Source organism: Rattus norvegicus, chromosome 16 (assembly GCF_021556685.1).
Source record: "Rattus norvegicus strain SHRSP/BbbUtx chromosome 16, alternate assembly SHRSP_T2T, whole genome shotgun sequence".
NCBI classification, from domain to species: Eukaryota; Metazoa; Chordata; class Mammalia; order Rodentia; family Muridae; genus Rattus; species Rattus norvegicus.
The window spans coordinates 84,336,108-84,355,077 of NC_141549.1; the positions used below are offsets into that span (position 1 = coordinate 84,336,108).

An 18,970-nucleotide genomic window follows, 5' to 3' on the forward strand; every position below is an offset into this window, starting at 1 on the left:
CCAGGCTAGCCTCAAAGTCAGAAATCACCTGCCTCTGTCTCCTAAGTGCTGGGATTAAAGGTACACACCACCATGGCCCAACTGTGTGTAGACATTTAAAAAAAATCAGATCTTCAGAACAAGTTCTGTAAGTACAGACATTTTCCCACTTCATATGGAGATATGAAGATACAGACATAGCCTGTGAGAAGTCACATGAACCCGGAGGCTAGCCCAGGCCGAGGGAGCGACCCCCCAGGCAGACGGGTGCTATTAGGTGCTTGGTATATATGTAGCACAATGCCACACACAGTAGGACACATGGAAGTCAGCGTTTCAGTTAGGATAGGCTCCCAGGCCAGCAGAGGGACCACAATCTAAGTATTGCATATTAATATGAAATTCATCCTTTGTCTAAAATAGTTGTTTCTTTTTCTCCTCTCTACCACAAATTCTCAGTCAAGGTCATTAGTTCATGGCCATTAGTCCCATAGGTCTAGGCCATCTACTGAAAGTGGATGGGGACCCAGGGTTTGAGCATATGGAGCTAGAAGCCAGCAGAGGCTTTATACAGAGCTAGCCTCATGTGGCTCTCCCTCTGATGCTTGTGGCCTCAGACGTTTCCCACTATGCTCTACTCTTGGGGTAACGACTTTATTTTTCTGGAATTGGGAACTGGAGAGGTGCCTCTAAGCTGGTGCCTGAGATTTCTGACTGCAGTCAAGTGATCACTTGCCTGACCTCCCATAATGCCTTGCACCAACCTCCTAGGCTGATTCAGGAATAAAAGGGGCCCTGGGGATTTCCAAACATATGATCGCCTGAGTACCGTGAGCCCAGTGACAGGTGCCTGGGCCCGAGGGCAGCTTAGTGTCCTTTGCTCTGTAGCTCAGACAGACTCATGGATAGGGATGTTCAGACCCCAGAGGCTCAGATACTTTCCCCTCCTTCCTGTGCTTGGCAGTCACAATGGCGTTCACTTAATATTCCTGTCACAAACTGTACGAGTGCCCTGGGTTGCATCTCACAAAGCCACTGAGGGACTGACTCGGATTTTCAGGCTCATGGATTTGGGGCAGTTATTCATGTAAGCAAGTGTGCTGGTTTGTCTGTCTGTCTGTTCACAGTCTCACTGACCCTCAAAGGTCTGGAGTCTAAGACTGCACATGTCAGTCGGCAGCCATATGCTCAGATGGGTAACTGACTCTATGGCTTGAGTTCCCACATCTGCAGGGAGGAACCGTGAGACTGACTGAGCTCTGAGACACAAGGACTCTGGGATCCTTATGGGAACAGAACATCTTTAGCAGTCCCCCTGCCGTGGAGGCTCCAGGGGAGAAACAGCTCACGGAAAGACTCAGGACCATGTGGGTGGGTTCAGTCAGAAGTTCTGAGTCAGCATGAGACCCAGGCCGCCCTGGGTCACACCACCTGGGCTTTATCCCCAACTGATTCCTGCAAAGAAAGATTAGGAAGCTCAAACTTTCAAGCAACAGCTCTAATCCCTAAACCGTGGGACCTGCCTCATAGACGGCCTTACGTTTGTTTCTTCTTTCTCAAGGTGCATCATCCTGAAACGCTAAGTCAAGCAACAGGGCAGAATTTGAGGCACCGTACACCTAACACCACAGCAGAACCTGCCAGAAGACGAAGGAAAGACAAGAGAAGAACATATAACTCAGGCTCCGAGGGTTCATAATTTATTCAGAGAGAGGCAGAAACCGGTGAACTATGGAGATAGGAAACAACCGACAGTTCAGAGGCAGGCACAGGGGCACAGCTGCTATCCCAGTGCTCGGGAGGGTAAGGCAGGAAGACCGTGAATCGCAATGGGCATTCTGGGGAGGAGGACTGCATTCCCTAACACTGGGAAGCTCACTCAGGCCGTACCTTTGGTTGCTTCTAATCACCCCTTCGGAGGGTGCTGCGTCTGGACAGCGTGTCCGGCAGCTATTACCACTTTGGAAAACGCCATCAGAGCTTTTCTACTGAACATAAACTGCATACACGGGAGAGACCTACTGATGTGACACGTTCTCTCTCCTCAGTTTGGGCTGCCCTAAAGCCCCCAGTCATTCACATCTGCACGACGAAATGCGGAAGACATGCTGAATACTGCGGTTTGCTAAGTGGATACCAGTCTTCTGCATTCTGAACCAGGAGCTGCAACGGTAACGAGCCACCCTCTTGGCAATGAAATTGCGGAGCGAAGGCACATGTCTAGGTCTAGGGCTGTCACCCAGCAGACGAGAGGAGAGGCCCTGTAGGGCCACTAAATGAAGGCCCGGCAAGGCCTCAAGAAAAGACAGGTTTCCGGTCTACCATTCTCCTCCTTCATCAGGTGCATCACCCCGCCCTCCACGCACCCAAAACACACTCGCTCAACAGAGCAAGAACCTTTCCTACGGGCTCCCCCCATGCCTAGATCACAAGGGCAGAGTCCCCAGACAGCACCAATCAGAACTAGCACAATTACGATGTTAGCGATATGTCCTACAATGTCATTTCACCTTCAACTTTTGAATAACACAGAAAAAAAATTAATGGGGAAAACCAGGAGAAACTTTAACAAAATTCCATCGTACAGATGTGGTGGTTTGAGTACGCTTGACCCAGGGAGTGACACTATTAGGAGGTGTGGCCTTGTTGGAGGAAGTGCATCACTGAGGGGGTGGGCTTTAAGACACTCCTTCCTTGCTGCCCATGAGACAGTCTTCTCCTGTTTCCCTTCGGAACAAGATATAGAACTCCGAGCTCCTCCTGCACCATGTCTGCCTGGGCTCTGTCATGCTCTGCCTTGATGATAATGGACTGAACCTTTGAACCTGTAAGCCAGCCCCAATTATGTGTTGTCCTTTATAAGAGCTGCCTTGGTCATGGTGTCTGTTCAGAGCAGTAAAGCCCTAACTAAGACAACAGACAATGTCCAAAACGGATGACTGGGGCTGCTCAGAGCCCTCTTGAGGAGCTTATTTCTCATTGTAAGAGAACAGGCCTTTACCTGCCTTGCATCAATCATTGTTTACGTCAGTGTCTCTAATTATACAACCCCAGCCAAGCCACCGCACTTGGAAACAGAGGTCACATGTTTCCATGAAGCCCACCCAATGGACGCTCATGATGGCCAATCCCAGCTCACTCTAACAAAGCAGGACACCCCACAAATCCCTTCTACCCAAGCTTATTCCTTCCCTACCCCATACTCTTCCAGAGAATGCACAGGAAAAAATGGGGCTGTTTTTGATTTAGGATCTAGAATGATTAAGTTTCTTTACACTTTGAGCTTAGAAATGGACATATGTGGTTTGTGATGTAATGAGTGCACCAGGAAACCAAAGATCCTGGGAGATGGTATTGGCATGATTCAGAGTCCTCAAGAAGAAGCACACCTTGGCACATCAGTCCCAGGCAGTGAGAGCGGACACATTAACAGAGCTGGCAGCAGAAAAGAGGCAAAAGAAACCCAAAGGCAGCAGTGACAAGTAGCCTGTCTCCAGGGAAGGCAACAAAGGATGATACAGTGAGAAAACAATGTCAGAAACCAGGGATTGCTCTTGGAAGCATCAGGGCTTTAAAAAGAAAGTTTAAAAAGTGTCAGAGAGCCAGGAGTGGTGGTACACATTTACCACCCAGGACGTGGGAAGCAGCAGACACAAAGGCCACCGTAAGTTCAAGGTTTCGTGAATATCAGGTTCTCCCGGAGTCGTGGGGGAATCTCAAACAAAAACCCAAAACACTTCTAGCTTTCACAGTGCTAGAAGGCTTAGCAAAACTAGCTACCACGGATCATAACCATCTGCGAATCAGGCGCCACAATGACTGGCCTAGCAAGACACACCCACTCGTGCAATAGAGGTATGAACATGGCCGGAGTGACCACCCGCCTTCTGGTTGGACTCGAGTCCTAGTCCATGAGACGAACCCATATCTGACACTGTTACTGAGCCAAGAACCTATGACTAGATAGGACATAGGCACTGGAGGAGAGCCTGCTGCTATTGTCTGTTAAAGGCAGAACACGGAACTGACCCCTAATGACTTATTCTTGTATCTATAGATCTCCTGAGAACTAGAAATTAGAGGATGCTCAGCTGTCAAGGGAATGTATACGCCATACCCCTTCCCCCAAGGTTTTGGGGTCACTGCAGGGGAGGGTGTGGAAAGAGTGTAAGGGATGAAGGCAGTGGATGACTACAAGAAACATCCTCTAGACACAGAAGGGGAGCTGCACACATCAATTGTGACAGCAGGCATAAGACCTGTGCAAACCCAAGCCAGACAAAATCCCGGTATAGAGAGGGGAATTGGGTACAGTACAGCCGTGGCATGGATGGCAACTGTCAGCTGCTGGGAGAGAGAAAAATGGTTTTTATTGTTTATAAAATTGTATTCCCAGATTAGAACTATACTCTAATGGAAGACCACACATTCAAGAATATTTGAGGGGCTGGGGATTTAGCTCAGTGGTAGAGCGCTTACCTAGGAAGCGCAAGGCCCTGGGTTCGGTCCCCAGCTCCGAAAAAAAGAACCAAAAAAAAAAAAAAAAGAATATTTGGGCAGCACAAATTGGTCTTTATAGGTTAAAAAAGAAAATAAAGTCAGAGTTGGGTGGGTGGACCTGGGAAGAGTTGGGTACCTGAGTGTGATCAAAACACAGTCTGGGCTGGAGAGATGGCTCAGCGGTTAAGAGCACCCACCCGACTGCTCTTCCAGAGGTCCTGAGTTCAATTCCCAGCAACCACATGGTGGCTCACAACCATCTGTAAAGAGATCCGACGCCCTTTTCTGGTGTGTTTGAAGACAGTTACAGTGTACTTATATGTGATAAATGAATAAAAAATCTTAAAAAATATTTAAAAACAAACAAAAAAAAACACACTGTCTGAAATATGAGCCTTCAAAGAATTAGAGAGAGAGAGAGACAGAGAGAGAGAGACAGAGAGAGAGAGACAGAGAGAGAGAGACAGAGAGAGAGAGACAGAGAGAGAGCACAAAGTTGGGGGAAGAGCTGGAAGAGCTGGGAGAGGGAGTGACTATGATTAAATTATATAAAATTCTCAAAAAACATTTTAAAAAATGCTACTTTAAAAAAGAAGTACGGGGGGGGGGGGGGCTGGGGATTTAGCTCAGTGGTAGAGCGCTTACCTAGGAAGCGCAAGGCCCTGGGTTCGGTCCCCAGCTCCGAAAAAAAGAACAAAAAAAAAAAAAAAAAAAAAAAAAAAAAAAGAAGTACAGGGCTGGAGAGATGGCTCAGCAGTTAAGAGCACTGACTGCTCTTCCAGAGGTCCTGAGTTCAATTCCCAGCAACCACATGGTGGCTCACAACCATCTGTGATGGGATCTGATGCCCTATTCTGGTGTGTCTGAAGGCAGTGGCAGTGTGCTCACATACATTAAGTAAATGCATGCATGCATGCATGCATACATACATACATGCATAGTTTTAAAAAGTACTGTAGAAAATTTGGAAAGACATAGAAGGGTGCAACTACAGCCATTCCCTAGTGTGTCCTGTGTGTGCTTGCCTCCTCGCCATTCCCTGGTGTGTCCTGTGTGTGCTTGCCTCCTCACCTTGCTCTTTTCCCATATTCAGTCTGACTATGCAGCTCAGGTTGATTTCAAACTCTCAGATACTGGGGTTACAGGTTCAGGCTACTGGACACAGCTTGCTTGCTTGCTTGCTTGCTTGCTTGCTTCCTTCCTTCCTTCCTTCCTTCCTTCCTTCCTTCCTTCCTCCCTCCCTGCCTGCCTGCCTGCCTTCCTTCCTTCCTCCCTTCCTTCCGCCCTTCCTTCCTTCCTTCCATCCGTCCTTCTTTCAGGTTTATTTTTAATTAGATGTGTTTGTGGGAGGGTATGTGCACATAAATGCAGGTGCACTTGGAGAGCACAAGTGTTGGATCCTCCTGGAGGCAGGATGACAGGTAAGCCTGTGAGCCACCTGATGTGGGTGCTGGGAACTGAAAGGTCTTCTGCAAAAGCAGGAAGCGCTTTAGCCACTGAGCCATCTCTTCAGCCCCACCATATTGCTTACGGTTAGTGCCATGGCAAACAGTTTCCTTGTTTCTGTCCTTTAGTATTTTAGTCACTACACAACATTCCATCAGGCAGTTAAGTTACTGCTTAGCCATTAGCTATTCAGATTATTTACGGCAACCTTTTAACTTACTGACTGACGGACCTGTAGGGAGATGCTGCAGCCTGCATGGAGGTCAGAGAACAACTTGTGGGAGTTGGTGTTCTCCTTCCACAGCGTGGATCCTGGAGCTCAAACTCTGGGGCCCAGGCTAAGTGGCCAGCACCTTTCCGTGCTGCACCGTCTCACCAACAGTTCATCTCACCACAGTCCCGTTTTGTTCCATTGTTGTTCTGAGACCAGGTTGTACTACATAGTCCTGACTAGCCTGGAACTTCCTACTAGAGCAGGCTAGTCTTGGTCACGAAGATTACCTGCTCCTGCCTCCTAAATGCTGGGATTAAAGGCATGTGCGACCATACCTAACTCCAACGTCTCTTAAACTTGTTACCATGAGGAACTAAAACTCCTTGGTTGGTGAAAATCTGCATGTGTGTGGGTGTGTAATGGGGAGGCAGTGTGTGTGTGTGTGTGTGTGTGTGTGTGTGTGCGCGCGCGCGTGCGCAAGTGCACACTATATGTCTACTGGCCAGAGGACAAACTCAGGTGTCATTCCTTGTGCTGTCTGCCTTTTGGAGATGGTATTTCACTTGCTTGGAGGCTGCCAATTAGGGTAGACTAACTGGCAGCCAACCCAAGGACCTCCACTTCCCAAATGCTAGAAAGGAAGTGTGTGCCACCACACTCAGCTCCCAAGAGTAGTTCATCCCCTAACACCTTTAATCTTTAAGAAATTATTTCCCTCATTTTTGAGGAAAAAGAGAAATCTCTAATTCACTCTCCCTCTTGGGAATTTTCTTCTAGAGAAATGAGTATTAAATCTCTATTACGTGTTATAGACATAGCATGCATGACATAGTTTTTTGAAGGACACATACAAAGCTCTATGAAAATTCATCCCATTTATTATGTTTTGCCTTTTTCAAATTTATTTTTCTAAAAAACAGTATCAAATTAAAATGCCATATTCTAGTTTTAAGAAAGAAAAAAAAAAACCCCACTTGACAGCCAAGAGTTCAAGGGCAGTCTGGTCTAGCAAGATTCTGTCTCCAAAAAATAAATAAAATAAAATAAAATAAAAATAAATAAGTAGATAAACCCAGCGACTCCCAGGGGCTGGCAGAGGGAACGGGTCCTTACCTTTCTCAGCTTCTCTGGAGAAAATTCTAAGCCAACCAGAAACAGAGTAAAGAAGACGCCAAATTCTCCTAATGTCTCCACCTGTACAATAGACTGAGCAACAAGAAGGCAGATTATTTAATGTTTAATTTACTTAGTATACCTCACCAGAAGAATGTGTGCTCAATTACAGAGAAACAGTCTCTAGCCTCTTCCCCCAAAAACCAGCACATTTTCAAAACGGAAATGGATTTTGTGAATTTCTCTTATATCTGAGATATCTTTTTTACATCCTTAAGGTGTTTCACACACACACACACACACACACACACACACACACACACACACACACACAATTTTTCTTGATTTGCCAGAGGATTATTTACTTTCATTACAGTTTCTATGAAGAAACTGCTGTGGGGTTCGCTGACTTTCACATACAAGGTGGCCATTCTGTCTCCCTCATTAACTTCTTTCCTGAGCTTCCGTCCGGGGAGAAGGAGGCACCAAAGCTGAGTTTAATGTCAGTTCACACTGATTTGTTTGTTGAGCATGTCTGAGTTTTTGATGTGTAGGGTTGGATATATAGGTATGTGTGTGTGTGTGTGTGTGTGTGTGTGTGTGTGTGTATGGTGCGTTGTGTGTGTATGGTGTGTTGTGTGTGTATGTGTGTGTTGTGTGTTGTGTGTGTGTGGTGTGTGTTTTGTGGTGTGTTGTGTGTTGTGTGTGTGTTGTGTGTGTGTTGTGTGTGTGTTGTGTGTATGGTGCGTTGTGTGTGTATGGTGTGTTGTGTGTTGTGTGTGTATGTGTGTGTTGTGTGTTGTGTGTGTGTGGTGTGTGTTTTGTGGTGTGTTGTGTGTTGTGTGTGTGTTGTGTGGTGTGTTTTGTGGTGTGTTGTGTGTTGTGTGTGTGTTGTGTGGTGTGTTTTGTGGTGTGTTGTGTGGTGTGTGTGTTGTGTGGTGTGCTTTGTGGTGTGTTGTGTGGTGTGTGTGTGTGGTGTGTTGTGCGGTGTATGTGTGGTGTGTTGTGTGTTGTGTGTGTGTGGTGTGTTTTGTGGTGTGCTGTGTGTGTGTTGTGTGTGTGTTGTGTGTGTATGGTGTGTTGTGTGTGTGTTGTGTGGTGTGTGTATATGTGTGTATGTGTGTGGTGTGTTTTGTGGTGTGCTGTGTGTGTGTTGTATGTGTGTTGTGTGTGTTGTGTGTTGTGTATGTTGTGTGTGTTGTGTGTGTGTATGGTGTGTTGTGTGTTGTGTGCTGTATGTTGTGTGTGTGTTGTGTGTGTGTGTGTGTGTATCTTTTGACTCATTTGCCTTTTGTTTTTAGCACTGTCATATTGAAGGGAAAGAGACAGGACAACAGGTTTAAGCTCTGCTGTGGTTGGTCCCTGTGCCCTAGCTGCCAGCTTGCTTGTCCTTGCTGCTTGTGCCGTCTGCTCACCTGACTGTTCTATTTCTACCGTGCCTCTTGTTTACGATGCTTCTGTTTGGGCCATCCGCAAGTCTGTCTTTCACCTGTGGAATTTATCCACTTACTGATAAAGCTGACGTTATTTCCTTGACATCCTGATTTGAGCTTCCTCGCTGTTGCTTCTATTTCCCTGCGATTTGGTCAGACCGTAGCTGTGATGCCCAAATGATACACTTGCACCTCCGTTTGTCAACTTCATAATGCAGGCACCAACTTCCAGTAGGAACGGTTACTGCTCTGGTTCTCCTGACCTCATCCCACCTTTAGCTAGGATGCTCTCGGGCCTTTCCTCACAAGCACATTACGTTCTCATGGTCCGGCTGATCTGCCAGAGCTCGCAGGACCCAGGTGCTTCGTGGCCCAGTTATTTTGATGTAATGGGTGCTTGTGAGTACTCCCGAGTGTCTGCTCTTATCCTCAACACTCTAGGTGGAGAGGGATGCTCCACTCAATCTTATTACACTGTTCTAGGTCAGTGCAAGTGCTTGTTCCAAACAGGAATCTGCACAGCTCACTGTGCTGGGGAGCCTTTGAGCACCCACAGGATGGAGGGCTGCCTTCACAGCAGATGGACTTCTTCCTGGAAGGCTCAAAGCTTTGAGCCTGAGCAGGCTACACAGACAGCTCTTTTCCTGGCCAAAAATCATCTGTTGCCACTGAGCTCTTCTAACCCGGTTCAAGAACTTAGGACTGGAGCAGCCTGCAGGTTCCCTGGGTACCACTTGCTTCTATTCCCCTAGGGTGTCTCAGTGACACGAGGATTTCAAGGCTGCTCCTGGGCCCTCCTGGGTCATTTCCTCCTCCAGGTGAACTCCCGGCACGAACCCTGAGTGTCCTCTCCCACTGTTCCCACCTAAGTACACTTAAGTTACATACTCAGCATGCTCCAGGACCCTTCTTTGCTGCCAGAGTGCATCTATTTCCTGGTGACAGGGAGTGGTGCCTGCTCCACCACAGATGGCTTCAGCAAAAGAAACCCTTATCTCTACTGTCTCTTGAGCCTAGGACTTCAGTCAGCTGAACTGCATGAAATTACACTGAGACCACCATTTCCAGTTGACCTCTTGTCTGAATGGCTGTCTGGATAATGCAGGCCATTATACCACCAGTCCTTTTAAAATATTGATATAATTTAAAGAGACAAATCACTTGTCATCAAACCACCCTGCATGGAGAAATGAAACGCTCCGACAGATTAAAGACCATGTCAAGGGTACCCTTGGCTGGCATCTGCACCTTCTGGCTCACATCTACTTAGTTTCCATTCCTGTTTCTTTCCATCTTGTAAGACACACTAACGCAGGACTACTCTTACCTTAATACTGTTCAGTCCTGAAGGCCCCAGAAGCACGCCACAGATTATATACCCGAACATCGTAGGCAGTCCTATTGTTGTACACAGCCAGCCACACGGCAATGACAGCATTCCTATAGTCACGATATCCTGACACAGAAAGAAAAAGTCAACACCCAGGGAGGTGGGCTGGGAGGGTGGGGTGGAATGAGGGTTCTGATTTCCTCTTATCTCATGAGAATAACAAGCAAACAATGGAGTAAGAGTGAGATCCTCACGACTGCTATGCCTCACAGAGAAGCCGAGAGAGAACCTTAAGTTGTACTCTAAGAGATGACGTTCAGTCCTGATAGGACCCGTCTGTATGTCCAAGCTCTCCAAAAGCATTCTTCGACTCTCGAGACACTTGAATGGCATTGAGAGCTCTGGTCCCAGGGCACAGAGAGCTCATCTGCTAAGTCACGATACCCTCACATGGCATTTCTCACCACGTAATAACTGATTACCTCACTGATTAACTAAGATCCAGCGCGATGCTGAGCCCCCAGGCAGGATGGGATATTTACGCAGTCTCCAATAGTTCATAGAAACTATTTACTCATCACAAAAGGGTGGGGGGAGAGGAGCCCCAACCTCCATGGAGGGTACAGACAATGTCAGTCCTCAGTCTCAGCTCTCTGGGGCCACTCTAGTCATAATCATGGGCAGCAGCTCGGTGAGGTTTGGTCTGCTGCTATGCACTGTGATGCTAAGTGCAGGCCCTCTAGACCTGAAGAGTACACAGGCAGACCCAAGGGACACCACGGGACCTTGCCCCCAAGTTATTGGTGAATAAAGATGCCCACAGCCAGTAGCTTGGCAGAAGAGACATGGGTGGGGTGGGTAGGGTTCCTGGGTTTGGGGTGTAAGAGAACCTCGAGGGGCTAGAAGAAGGTGACAGAAGGAGGAAGCCGCCATGGGTTGGGCAAGTCATGGAATAACAGCCATGTGGGTTGGCTAATTGGAGTTAAGAGCAGCGCCGGCAAAACACGGCAAATTACGTAAAGGATTTCTGGCTGGGAAACAGATATAATTGACAGAGGATAGACACTTGCCCAGCTCTTGTGCTGACTGAGGCTTATTGTAATATAAAGATTGTGTGTCTTTTACCCAGGAACTAAATGGTTAAAGGCAGGGTAGAAACCCTGGACTGGGAGCAAATTTTCCTACAATGGCAGCACCTGACATGAGCTTGGTTCTCCCCTAAGAATGAGCACCTGGGAAGAGCGCTTGGGCACCCTGTCTTCTCAGTTACGGTGCTACATTCCTATAACCCCAAATCTCAGTAGCTGAGGCTAGAGGACTGCCAATGTGCACTACACAGCGAGTTCCGGGCCAGCCTTGGCTCCACAGTAAGAGCCTATCTCGACAAACTAAGAGAAAACGAGGGAAGCCTTTGAAAGAACGTATCTGAGCGTTCCAGTGGGGCCTCTGGTGGCAGGGAGGCTGGCATCCAATGAGAGGCAGGAGACACAGCTCAGCCGCACTGGCCACCCCCACTGAAGCCTACAGCTTGCCTTTATGAAGTGGTGGTCTGCGCGTGGGATAGTTGAGTCCCTGGGCTTGGTCAGGATATACTGGTTGTTCTGGGAGTCGATAAGCATGCTGAGGCCCAGGCCGCCCTCCACTTCCCTCTTTGTGAGATTCTGTTTGGAACTGGCCTCTTCCTCCTCCACTCTCAGAACGGCCTCAAAGTTGACGCCTTTGACCTATAACAATAGCCAATATTATACAGTTAGAATTAAATGCTTTCACATTAGCACGTGAAGAGTAGAGGCGGAAAGAGTAACAGAAATAAATGTTTTAGTACTCTGTGACAAAAAGACCAGTAAAGCGAAGTCAGTTATCAGAGTCTGTGACCCTAGCTTGTGAGGGTAAGGCACAAAGATCCGAGTTTCAGACCTACCTGGCCTGCAGAGAGAATTGAGGTTAGCACAGGCAACTAACTGGGTAAGCGCCCATCCCAGAAGACAAGTGAAAAGAAGCAGGTAACCACAGGGGGGTGGGGGGGATGCTGGGAATGTGAGCAGAGTCCTCAGCAAGAGAAGCCTCAAGAGGGCAGCCTCTGCTGGGCTCAGAGAGTAGCAGCGAGGGATGGAGATTGGGAGCTTAAGCCGGGTGGAGACTTTTTGATGAAAAGTCCCCCGCAGATGCCATGTGGCCCGCTGGAGCCGGCAATAGCGTGGGACCATGCGTTTTGTTTTAACTATTTACCGCTACAGGTGGTATGCGCTTTTTCTGGCAATGTGCATAGCCCTGGGTTCAATATCCAGATCGGGCAAACAAAACAAACCAACCCAATAGTATCCATTAGCCAGAATTAGGGGATTTTTCAACCAAAGAATTTAAGGGTAAAAGTATTAGGATCTACGGTACTTACAAACAACTGCTTTACCTGATCTATGATATATTCTTTCAAGTATTTTTTAGGAGCGCTTCTCCAATCCCAGAACTGATGGGTTGGGCTCCCTGTTCCTGTTTCTATTCTCCCCGCACATGCCTACCCTCGGTCTGATTTGTCTTTACTCCGTAACTGTCTCTAGTCCGCCCAAGACCCACAATTCTTGGCATCAGTAGGGATTCCCCCTTATGATCTCAGCATAGCAAAGATGAAGTCTGAATCCTATTTCTGCTCTAAGCCCGTCTTTTGCAAAATTTAAGCTAAGCTCTGAAACCCAACCACCTAAACTTCCTGAAATGGGAACCAGGCCGCTCATGTAGAAGCGGCTGTGGCTGTCAGAGGAGAAAGCAGAGCTGGACGGTGGCGTACACCTTTAATCCCAGCAGTAGGAGGGCAGGGCCGGCTGGTTCTCTCAGTGCCAGCCTGGTCTACAGAGCAAGTCCTAGGACGACCAGGGCTACACAGAGAAACCCCATCTCAAAACACTAAAGAGAGAGAGAGAAAGAGTGGCCACTCATTTCTGAAGACACACCGTATAAATGTCATTGTGGCACGGAAGTGTTTCAGCCTCTCTGCATTCTCAGCCTCACTGAGACACACACACACACACACACACACAAATCTTGTGCACGCCAGGGCCCATGTGGCTTAACCGGTGGACTCCGGAGCTCTTACTGATTTGTTGTCGTCGAAGGCATGCTCCTCAATCTCCTCCTCCAAGCGGTCTGCGGCTTTCCTCACGTCCTCCAGAATCTCGTCAAGCATGGATAGGCTCTTGTTTTGATGCTGCATATTTTTAAGGGCTTCCACTTGGTGTTTTTCCGCGGCAAGAAGTTCCACGTACTCTGTCTCTTCCTGTGGATTTGTGAAAAGCGAAGATTTAGTAAGATTACACCAAGATGTGACACACTCAAATCCACGAAGGCTCCTCGGGACTAGACCTAGGAGTTTCCTAGTCAATGGGCCTAGGACAGGTGCAATTCTAACTCTACCCAACAGAGGGAGTAGAGCATCCTGAGCTGCTCAAACAGGCTGAGTTAGGCAAAGTGTATAGGGCGATCGACAAGGAAACACACCAAAGAAGAGAGCATCCTACTGTGAACAGGCCTGCTCACCACCCATGGAGGTCCAATGCTAACACAAAACCACATGCGGGGCACAGTGATACCCCAGGGCACTGTGCTGCCCTGCGTGAGGCACGTATACTTTTTTTAAAAAAAAGATTTATTTATTATATAAATCACTGTTTTCAGACACACCAGAAGAGGGCATCAGATCTCATTACAAATGGTTATGAATCACCATGTGGGTGCTGGGATTTGAACTCAGGACCTCTGGAAGGGCAGTCAGTCTTAACCTCTGAGCCATCTCTCCAGCCTCCAACGCATGTGTACTTGTGGACGCTCAGTTGCTTTCTGAGTTTACAGGTAGAGTCCAGTCGAATCCTACTCAGTGCGAGTTGAGCACTAGGAGTCACATGACATGCATAGGCCCCTCCTGGACGCAATGATGGCGCAAACCCTCCAGCCACCCCACCCCAACTCCCATCTCCTGACAGATCCCTAGAGGGCAGGTTCTTCCACCCCAGACTGGTGGCTGACCTTAATGGCTGCCTCCCTCAAAGCCTCCAGCCGCTGCTTGCTGCTCTCTTTCATGTTGACCACATCCCTGTAATCACCCTGCAGGGCTCTCTGTAGTCCGTAGATGGCCTGGAAGACTGAATTTTCACTTTCATTCAGCTCCTTCTGGAAAATCTCAAACGTGTGCACCTGGAAGAGCTTCTCCTCGCCCGAAAGGCTGGCATCCTTCTCCACGGCCCTGATGGCGTTCTTAAGTTTGTTGAGAACCACATTCTTCTGTCGTAGGAGCCCCGTGAGCCTCCTGCAGCTGTCCAAGGCCCACTGCCTCCTTTGAGTGGCAGTGGCGCCCTTCCCACGGTGCAGCTTGATGGCGTGCTTGGCCACCTCCTCGTGCTCCGCAGCGCTGGCTATCAGGTGGAAGAAGGGAAGCAGCAGGCAGAGGAGACTCGGGTCCAGCGCCTTCATGGTCCAAGGATGAGGGGCGGAAGCAGAGACTTCCGCTGCGTCCAGCTTGCATTTTACACACACATTTTCAGCTGAAAACAAATCGGACATTGCATCAACGTCTGAACCCACCCTATCCAGATTGCAACCAAATACTGAGTGTTAAGCGCTGTAAGTGGAAAGCGAAAAGGTTTCATCTGACTTCGTGGACACTTTTAAAGGTTTAGCATAGCCCCTCCAGGCACAACGTCACATGACTGCAAACCCAGCACTTCAGAGAGGGAAAGAGCATGACTGGATTGGGAATCCAGGGCCAGCCTAGGCTACCTAACGTCTCGTCTCGAAAGAACCCAACAGGTAAGTCAGTAAGCAAATCACACATAGCTTCACAAACCGCCCGTGTGTGAAAGAAAAAGCCATTCTATCTAAGAGGAGCCCATGTCAAAAGTAGAAGAAAGAAATCAATTTCCCCATCACACCAGAAGCCCCTGCCTCCTGAGATGCTGGGGGTGTGCTCTGCCATTCTGCTTGCTTTCCAAATCCTTTTGGAGTATTGCTGATTTTCCAAAATGAAGCAAGACACGAGGACTGCAAACATTCACAAGAGTCTGACCACTCTAGGACCTGATCAAACTTGTTTCCATCACTGAAATTCAGGCCCGTTCTCTTTCCCTTCGCAGAGAGACGGAACATAAACATATGGGTGTTTGGCAAGAGAGCAGAGAGAACCTGGTTCCTGAAGTCTCGTTTGGGGCGTGAGGAAGGTCTCGGTGCCAGCTACAGCTGAGGTGACGAGAAGACACTGGCCGGGGCAGGGGAGAGAACTGTTTTAGGAGCCAGTAGATGCAGTGCTCAGAAACTGAGGAAGATTGATGCAGGAGGCTGGAAAACAGGCTGAAGAAGAAACAAAGGGAGTTACACTCTAGGAGTTACCCATGGAATCAGCTGCACATGGAAGCCCTGGTCACAAGGAGTTATGCCCACAAAGAAAACAAAATATACCATCTTTATAAAATCTGCAGCTTGTGGATACATTCCATCTAATCGCTTAATGGAGCCTCAAACTGACTGTCCTGCCTGTATGACGTCCTTCACCCCAAACATGCCAGCATTCATCTCCCTGGAAACCTGCCCCCTAAAACACACACACACATACACACACACACACACACACACACACATACATACACACACATACACACACATACACACACATATACACACACACACCAGACACACACACACACACACCACACACTCACACACCACACACACACACACATACAAACACACACATACACCACGCACCACACACACATACACACATACACACACACACCACATACATACATACATACACACACATACACACACATATACACACACACACACCACACACACACACACACCACAGACACACATACAAACACACACATACAGCACGCACCACACACACATACACACACAACACACACATACATAATAGACACATACACACAACACACATACACACACACAACACACACACTTCTCTGCTAACTCAAATGACAATGTGGGCTAGCTGTAGCAAACATAAAAGGTGGCATTTCTAAAGACTCTTAACTGTACACAGCAGAGGAGGCAAGTATTCTGATAAATCAGGAAGGGAGAGCCAATGGAGATGATAAATCAGGAAGGGAGAGCCAATGGAGATGATAAATCAGGAAGGGAGAGCCAATGGAGACAGGCTGACAAAACCAAACATGAGAACTTTGGATTTATGAGTTCCAGGATAACTAGGGCAACACACAGGAAATCCTTTCCTTTCTCTCTCTCTTTTTCTTTTCTTTCTTTCTTTCTTTTTTTTTTTCTTGAGACAGGTTCCAGAGTCTCTCTGTGTAACTCTGGCTGTCTTAATTCTCACTCTGTAGACCAGGTTAGCCTCAAACTCAGAGATCCTCCTGCCTCTGCCTCTGAAGTGCTGGGATTAAAGGTGTGTAATGCGATGCCTAGCTTTCTCTTCTTTCTTTCTTTTCTCTGTTTCTTTGTTTCTTTTTTTTTTTTGAAGAGAGTCAGACTCCAGTGTATGTGTGTGTGTGTATGTGTGTGTGTGGTGTGTGTGGTGTGTGTGTGTGTGTGTGTGTCTGGTGTGTGTGTGTATATGTGTGTGTATGTGTGTGTATGTGTGTGTATGTGTGTGTATGTGTGTGTATGTGTGTGTGTGTGTGTGTGTGTGTGTGTGTGTGTATGTGTGTGTGTGTTTTAGGGGGCAGGTTTCCAGGGAGATGAATGCTGGCATGTTTGGGGTGAAGGACGTCATACAGGCAGGACAGTCAGTTTGAGGCTACTTTTCATTTGGGGCAGCAGCATCAACACTTCCAGCATAAGGATCTCATCATTTTCCAGGCACGGTGATTCAGTCTTATAATCTCAGCCATGAGTTCATTAAGAATAAAAAAATCTCAATATTCGTTTTTGAAACACTATGTTTACTACATAAGCTAGGTTACTTTCAAACATATGATTCTCCTGCCTCAGCTCCAAAGTAGAGCTCTGTTCTTTGGAAGATGAGATAAAGGAGAAATGGATGATACAGCAAAGAAAAGTCTTAATGGGAAAAATGACTGAATTAAAGCCCTTGGTTTAAAACCTATCTATGTATCCATTCATCTATCTATCTATCTATCTATCTATCTATCTATCTATCTATCTATCTATCTATCTTTCTATTCATCTGTCTGTCTGTCTACCTATCTATCCATCCATCTAGCTAGCTAGCTATTTTTGAGACAGTCTTACTATGTAGCCCTGGCTGTCCTGGAATTAACTATGTAGACTAAGCTGGTTTCAAACTCTCAGAGGTCTGAGACTCTCCCTCCCATGTGCTGGGATTAAATGTGTGTTCGTCCATCACCAAAGCCTACATTAAATCTAAAGTACATTTAAAAAAAGCACTTGTACCCACACAAACACAACAGGTAGCTGTCAAAGATGAAGCATTTCATTACCTGGCCAATGCTTGAAACTACTTTGGAAAAAGTAAATATAATTAACAACAACAACAATAACAAATAAAACGGAAGAGGACTTAGAAAGAAAAGGAAAACAGGCTGAGCAAACATTGCTTTGACTAATAACCAATAAACCATATCGTCTTGATGGTGTCCAAAGGGTTGTTCAAATAGCTACTTTATTTGTTCAGGAGGTGCCAACTTAAATCCACAAAGAGAGGAGACACAGAGCCTACTCACTAGCCAGCTGCTTGTTTATTCTTTCTTTAGTTGGGGAAGCCAACGGAGAGAAAAAGATCTGTGAAGAAAGAGGCCCTTTCATCAGCAGCAAATATTTCTCTGGTAAGTAAGCAAATTTACACTGCACCAAGGAAGATGAGCTGGATGCTGAAAATAAATAAGCAAGAAAGGTTAAACCTACTGTGCTAGAGTGACCTTCCATGTCACTTTCAACCTACTTGATTGGTTTTATACACTTACACACACACACACACACACACACACACACACACACACACCACTTAAATTAAGAATTAATGTGTAAACCATCTTGGTTGCTTGTTGTCTCTGACACCTCCGCGGCTGTACAAGCTTAATCAAGTGTTGCAGGGCACCTACACCCCTTATTGAAAGACAATCTTGGGGTGTCTTTCCAGGTATATCTTCAAAAAGAGGCTTTCTGCCTCAGTACCTAACAGGGCAGGACACAGAGACGACATAAAATTCCAGGGAAGAACAAAAAACCGGAGGCTTGGGAAGCTGAATCTCCGAGTTTAGGTGAAGTCTTGGAAACGGGAGTCTCCCCCGACCCCGAGAGAACTTCTAGGAAAGGACCCACCCTACCCCCAGGAAAGTGGACAAAGGTAGCCCCATAGGAAGGACCCCCTGTTGGAAGAGACAAACCACGAAAGAGCCCCGGGTAGGAGCCCCCAGGATTGAGCAACCCGGATGAGGACCTCAGTAGAGCGCGTCTCAGGAGTCCAGCAGCCGCAGAGCTCACCCCGATGGAGGAGGCCGCTCTCTGGACATGAGATCTCAGCATCACTGTCCCCGATCGGGAGCTCCCCGGCGCAGCGAACCAAATGACGGACGAGGACTCGCCCTCATCTCTTTCCCGGACGCAGGACCAGGACACTGAGGACAGCACCGCCCTCTCCTTACTTCGGGTGCTTCTGACGTGCCGCTGAAAAGTAGCTCCGGCTCCTTTAAGGCTGCGGGTGGACAACTCCGTCGTCCTTCGCGCGGCGCGGTGCACGCTGGGAACTGGAGTTTTGAGAGCCAGCCGGCCAGCCTCCTTCCAGAGGGTGCATACTCTAAGAGCCACAGAACGGCAACAGATTCCGAGAGAGGTTACGATGTGTCCCAAACGCCGTGCCTCAGAGCTGAAGGGCGCCTTTCAGCACCGCACGCGGAGAGTCGTAAACTGAGCGAACTCCCCAGACCGCTGAAAGAGCATCCGGATACTGAGCCTGCGCAAAGCGTTTGCTGCTAGCAGCGGCTGCGGTCGCCTGCGCAGAGGCAGAGC

At 47.7% G+C, this 18,970-nt stretch overlaps 1 protein-coding gene across 33 annotated transcripts in view; it reads right to left on the reverse strand.

The window, feature by feature from the left end:
• The window catches only part of Slc9d1 (solute carrier family 9 member D1), a 37,166-nt gene extending 18,290 nt beyond the window's left edge, over positions 1 to 18,876 (reverse strand). For 7 of the 33 annotated variants that reach the window (XR_015639452.1, XR_015639457.1, XM_087588517.1 and 4 more), the window contains exons 1-8: positions 18,446 to 18,624; positions 17,686 to 17,832; positions 15,185 to 15,349; positions 14,033 to 14,547; positions 13,107 to 13,286; positions 11,548 to 11,739; positions 10,013 to 10,141; positions 7,253 to 7,345 (exon numbers count right to left, since the gene is read on the reverse strand). Coding sequence is in view for 27 of the 33 variants with exons in the window: in XM_087588517.1 (XP_087444643.1) it covers positions 7,253 to 7,345; positions 10,013 to 10,141; positions 11,548 to 11,739; positions 13,107 to 13,286; positions 14,033 to 14,476 (1,038 nt within the window). In the remaining 6 variants the exon portion in view is untranslated. Of the gene's footprint in view, positions 1 to 7,252; positions 7,346 to 10,012; positions 10,142 to 11,547; positions 11,740 to 13,106; positions 13,287 to 14,032; positions 14,548 to 15,184; positions 15,350 to 17,685; positions 17,833 to 18,348 lie in introns of all 33 variants that reach the window. The other 26 variants (XR_015639455.1, XM_087588520.1, XM_087588516.1 and 23 more) reach the window with 7 other exon arrangements.
• Positions 18,877 to 18,970: the final 94 nt, after the last annotated feature.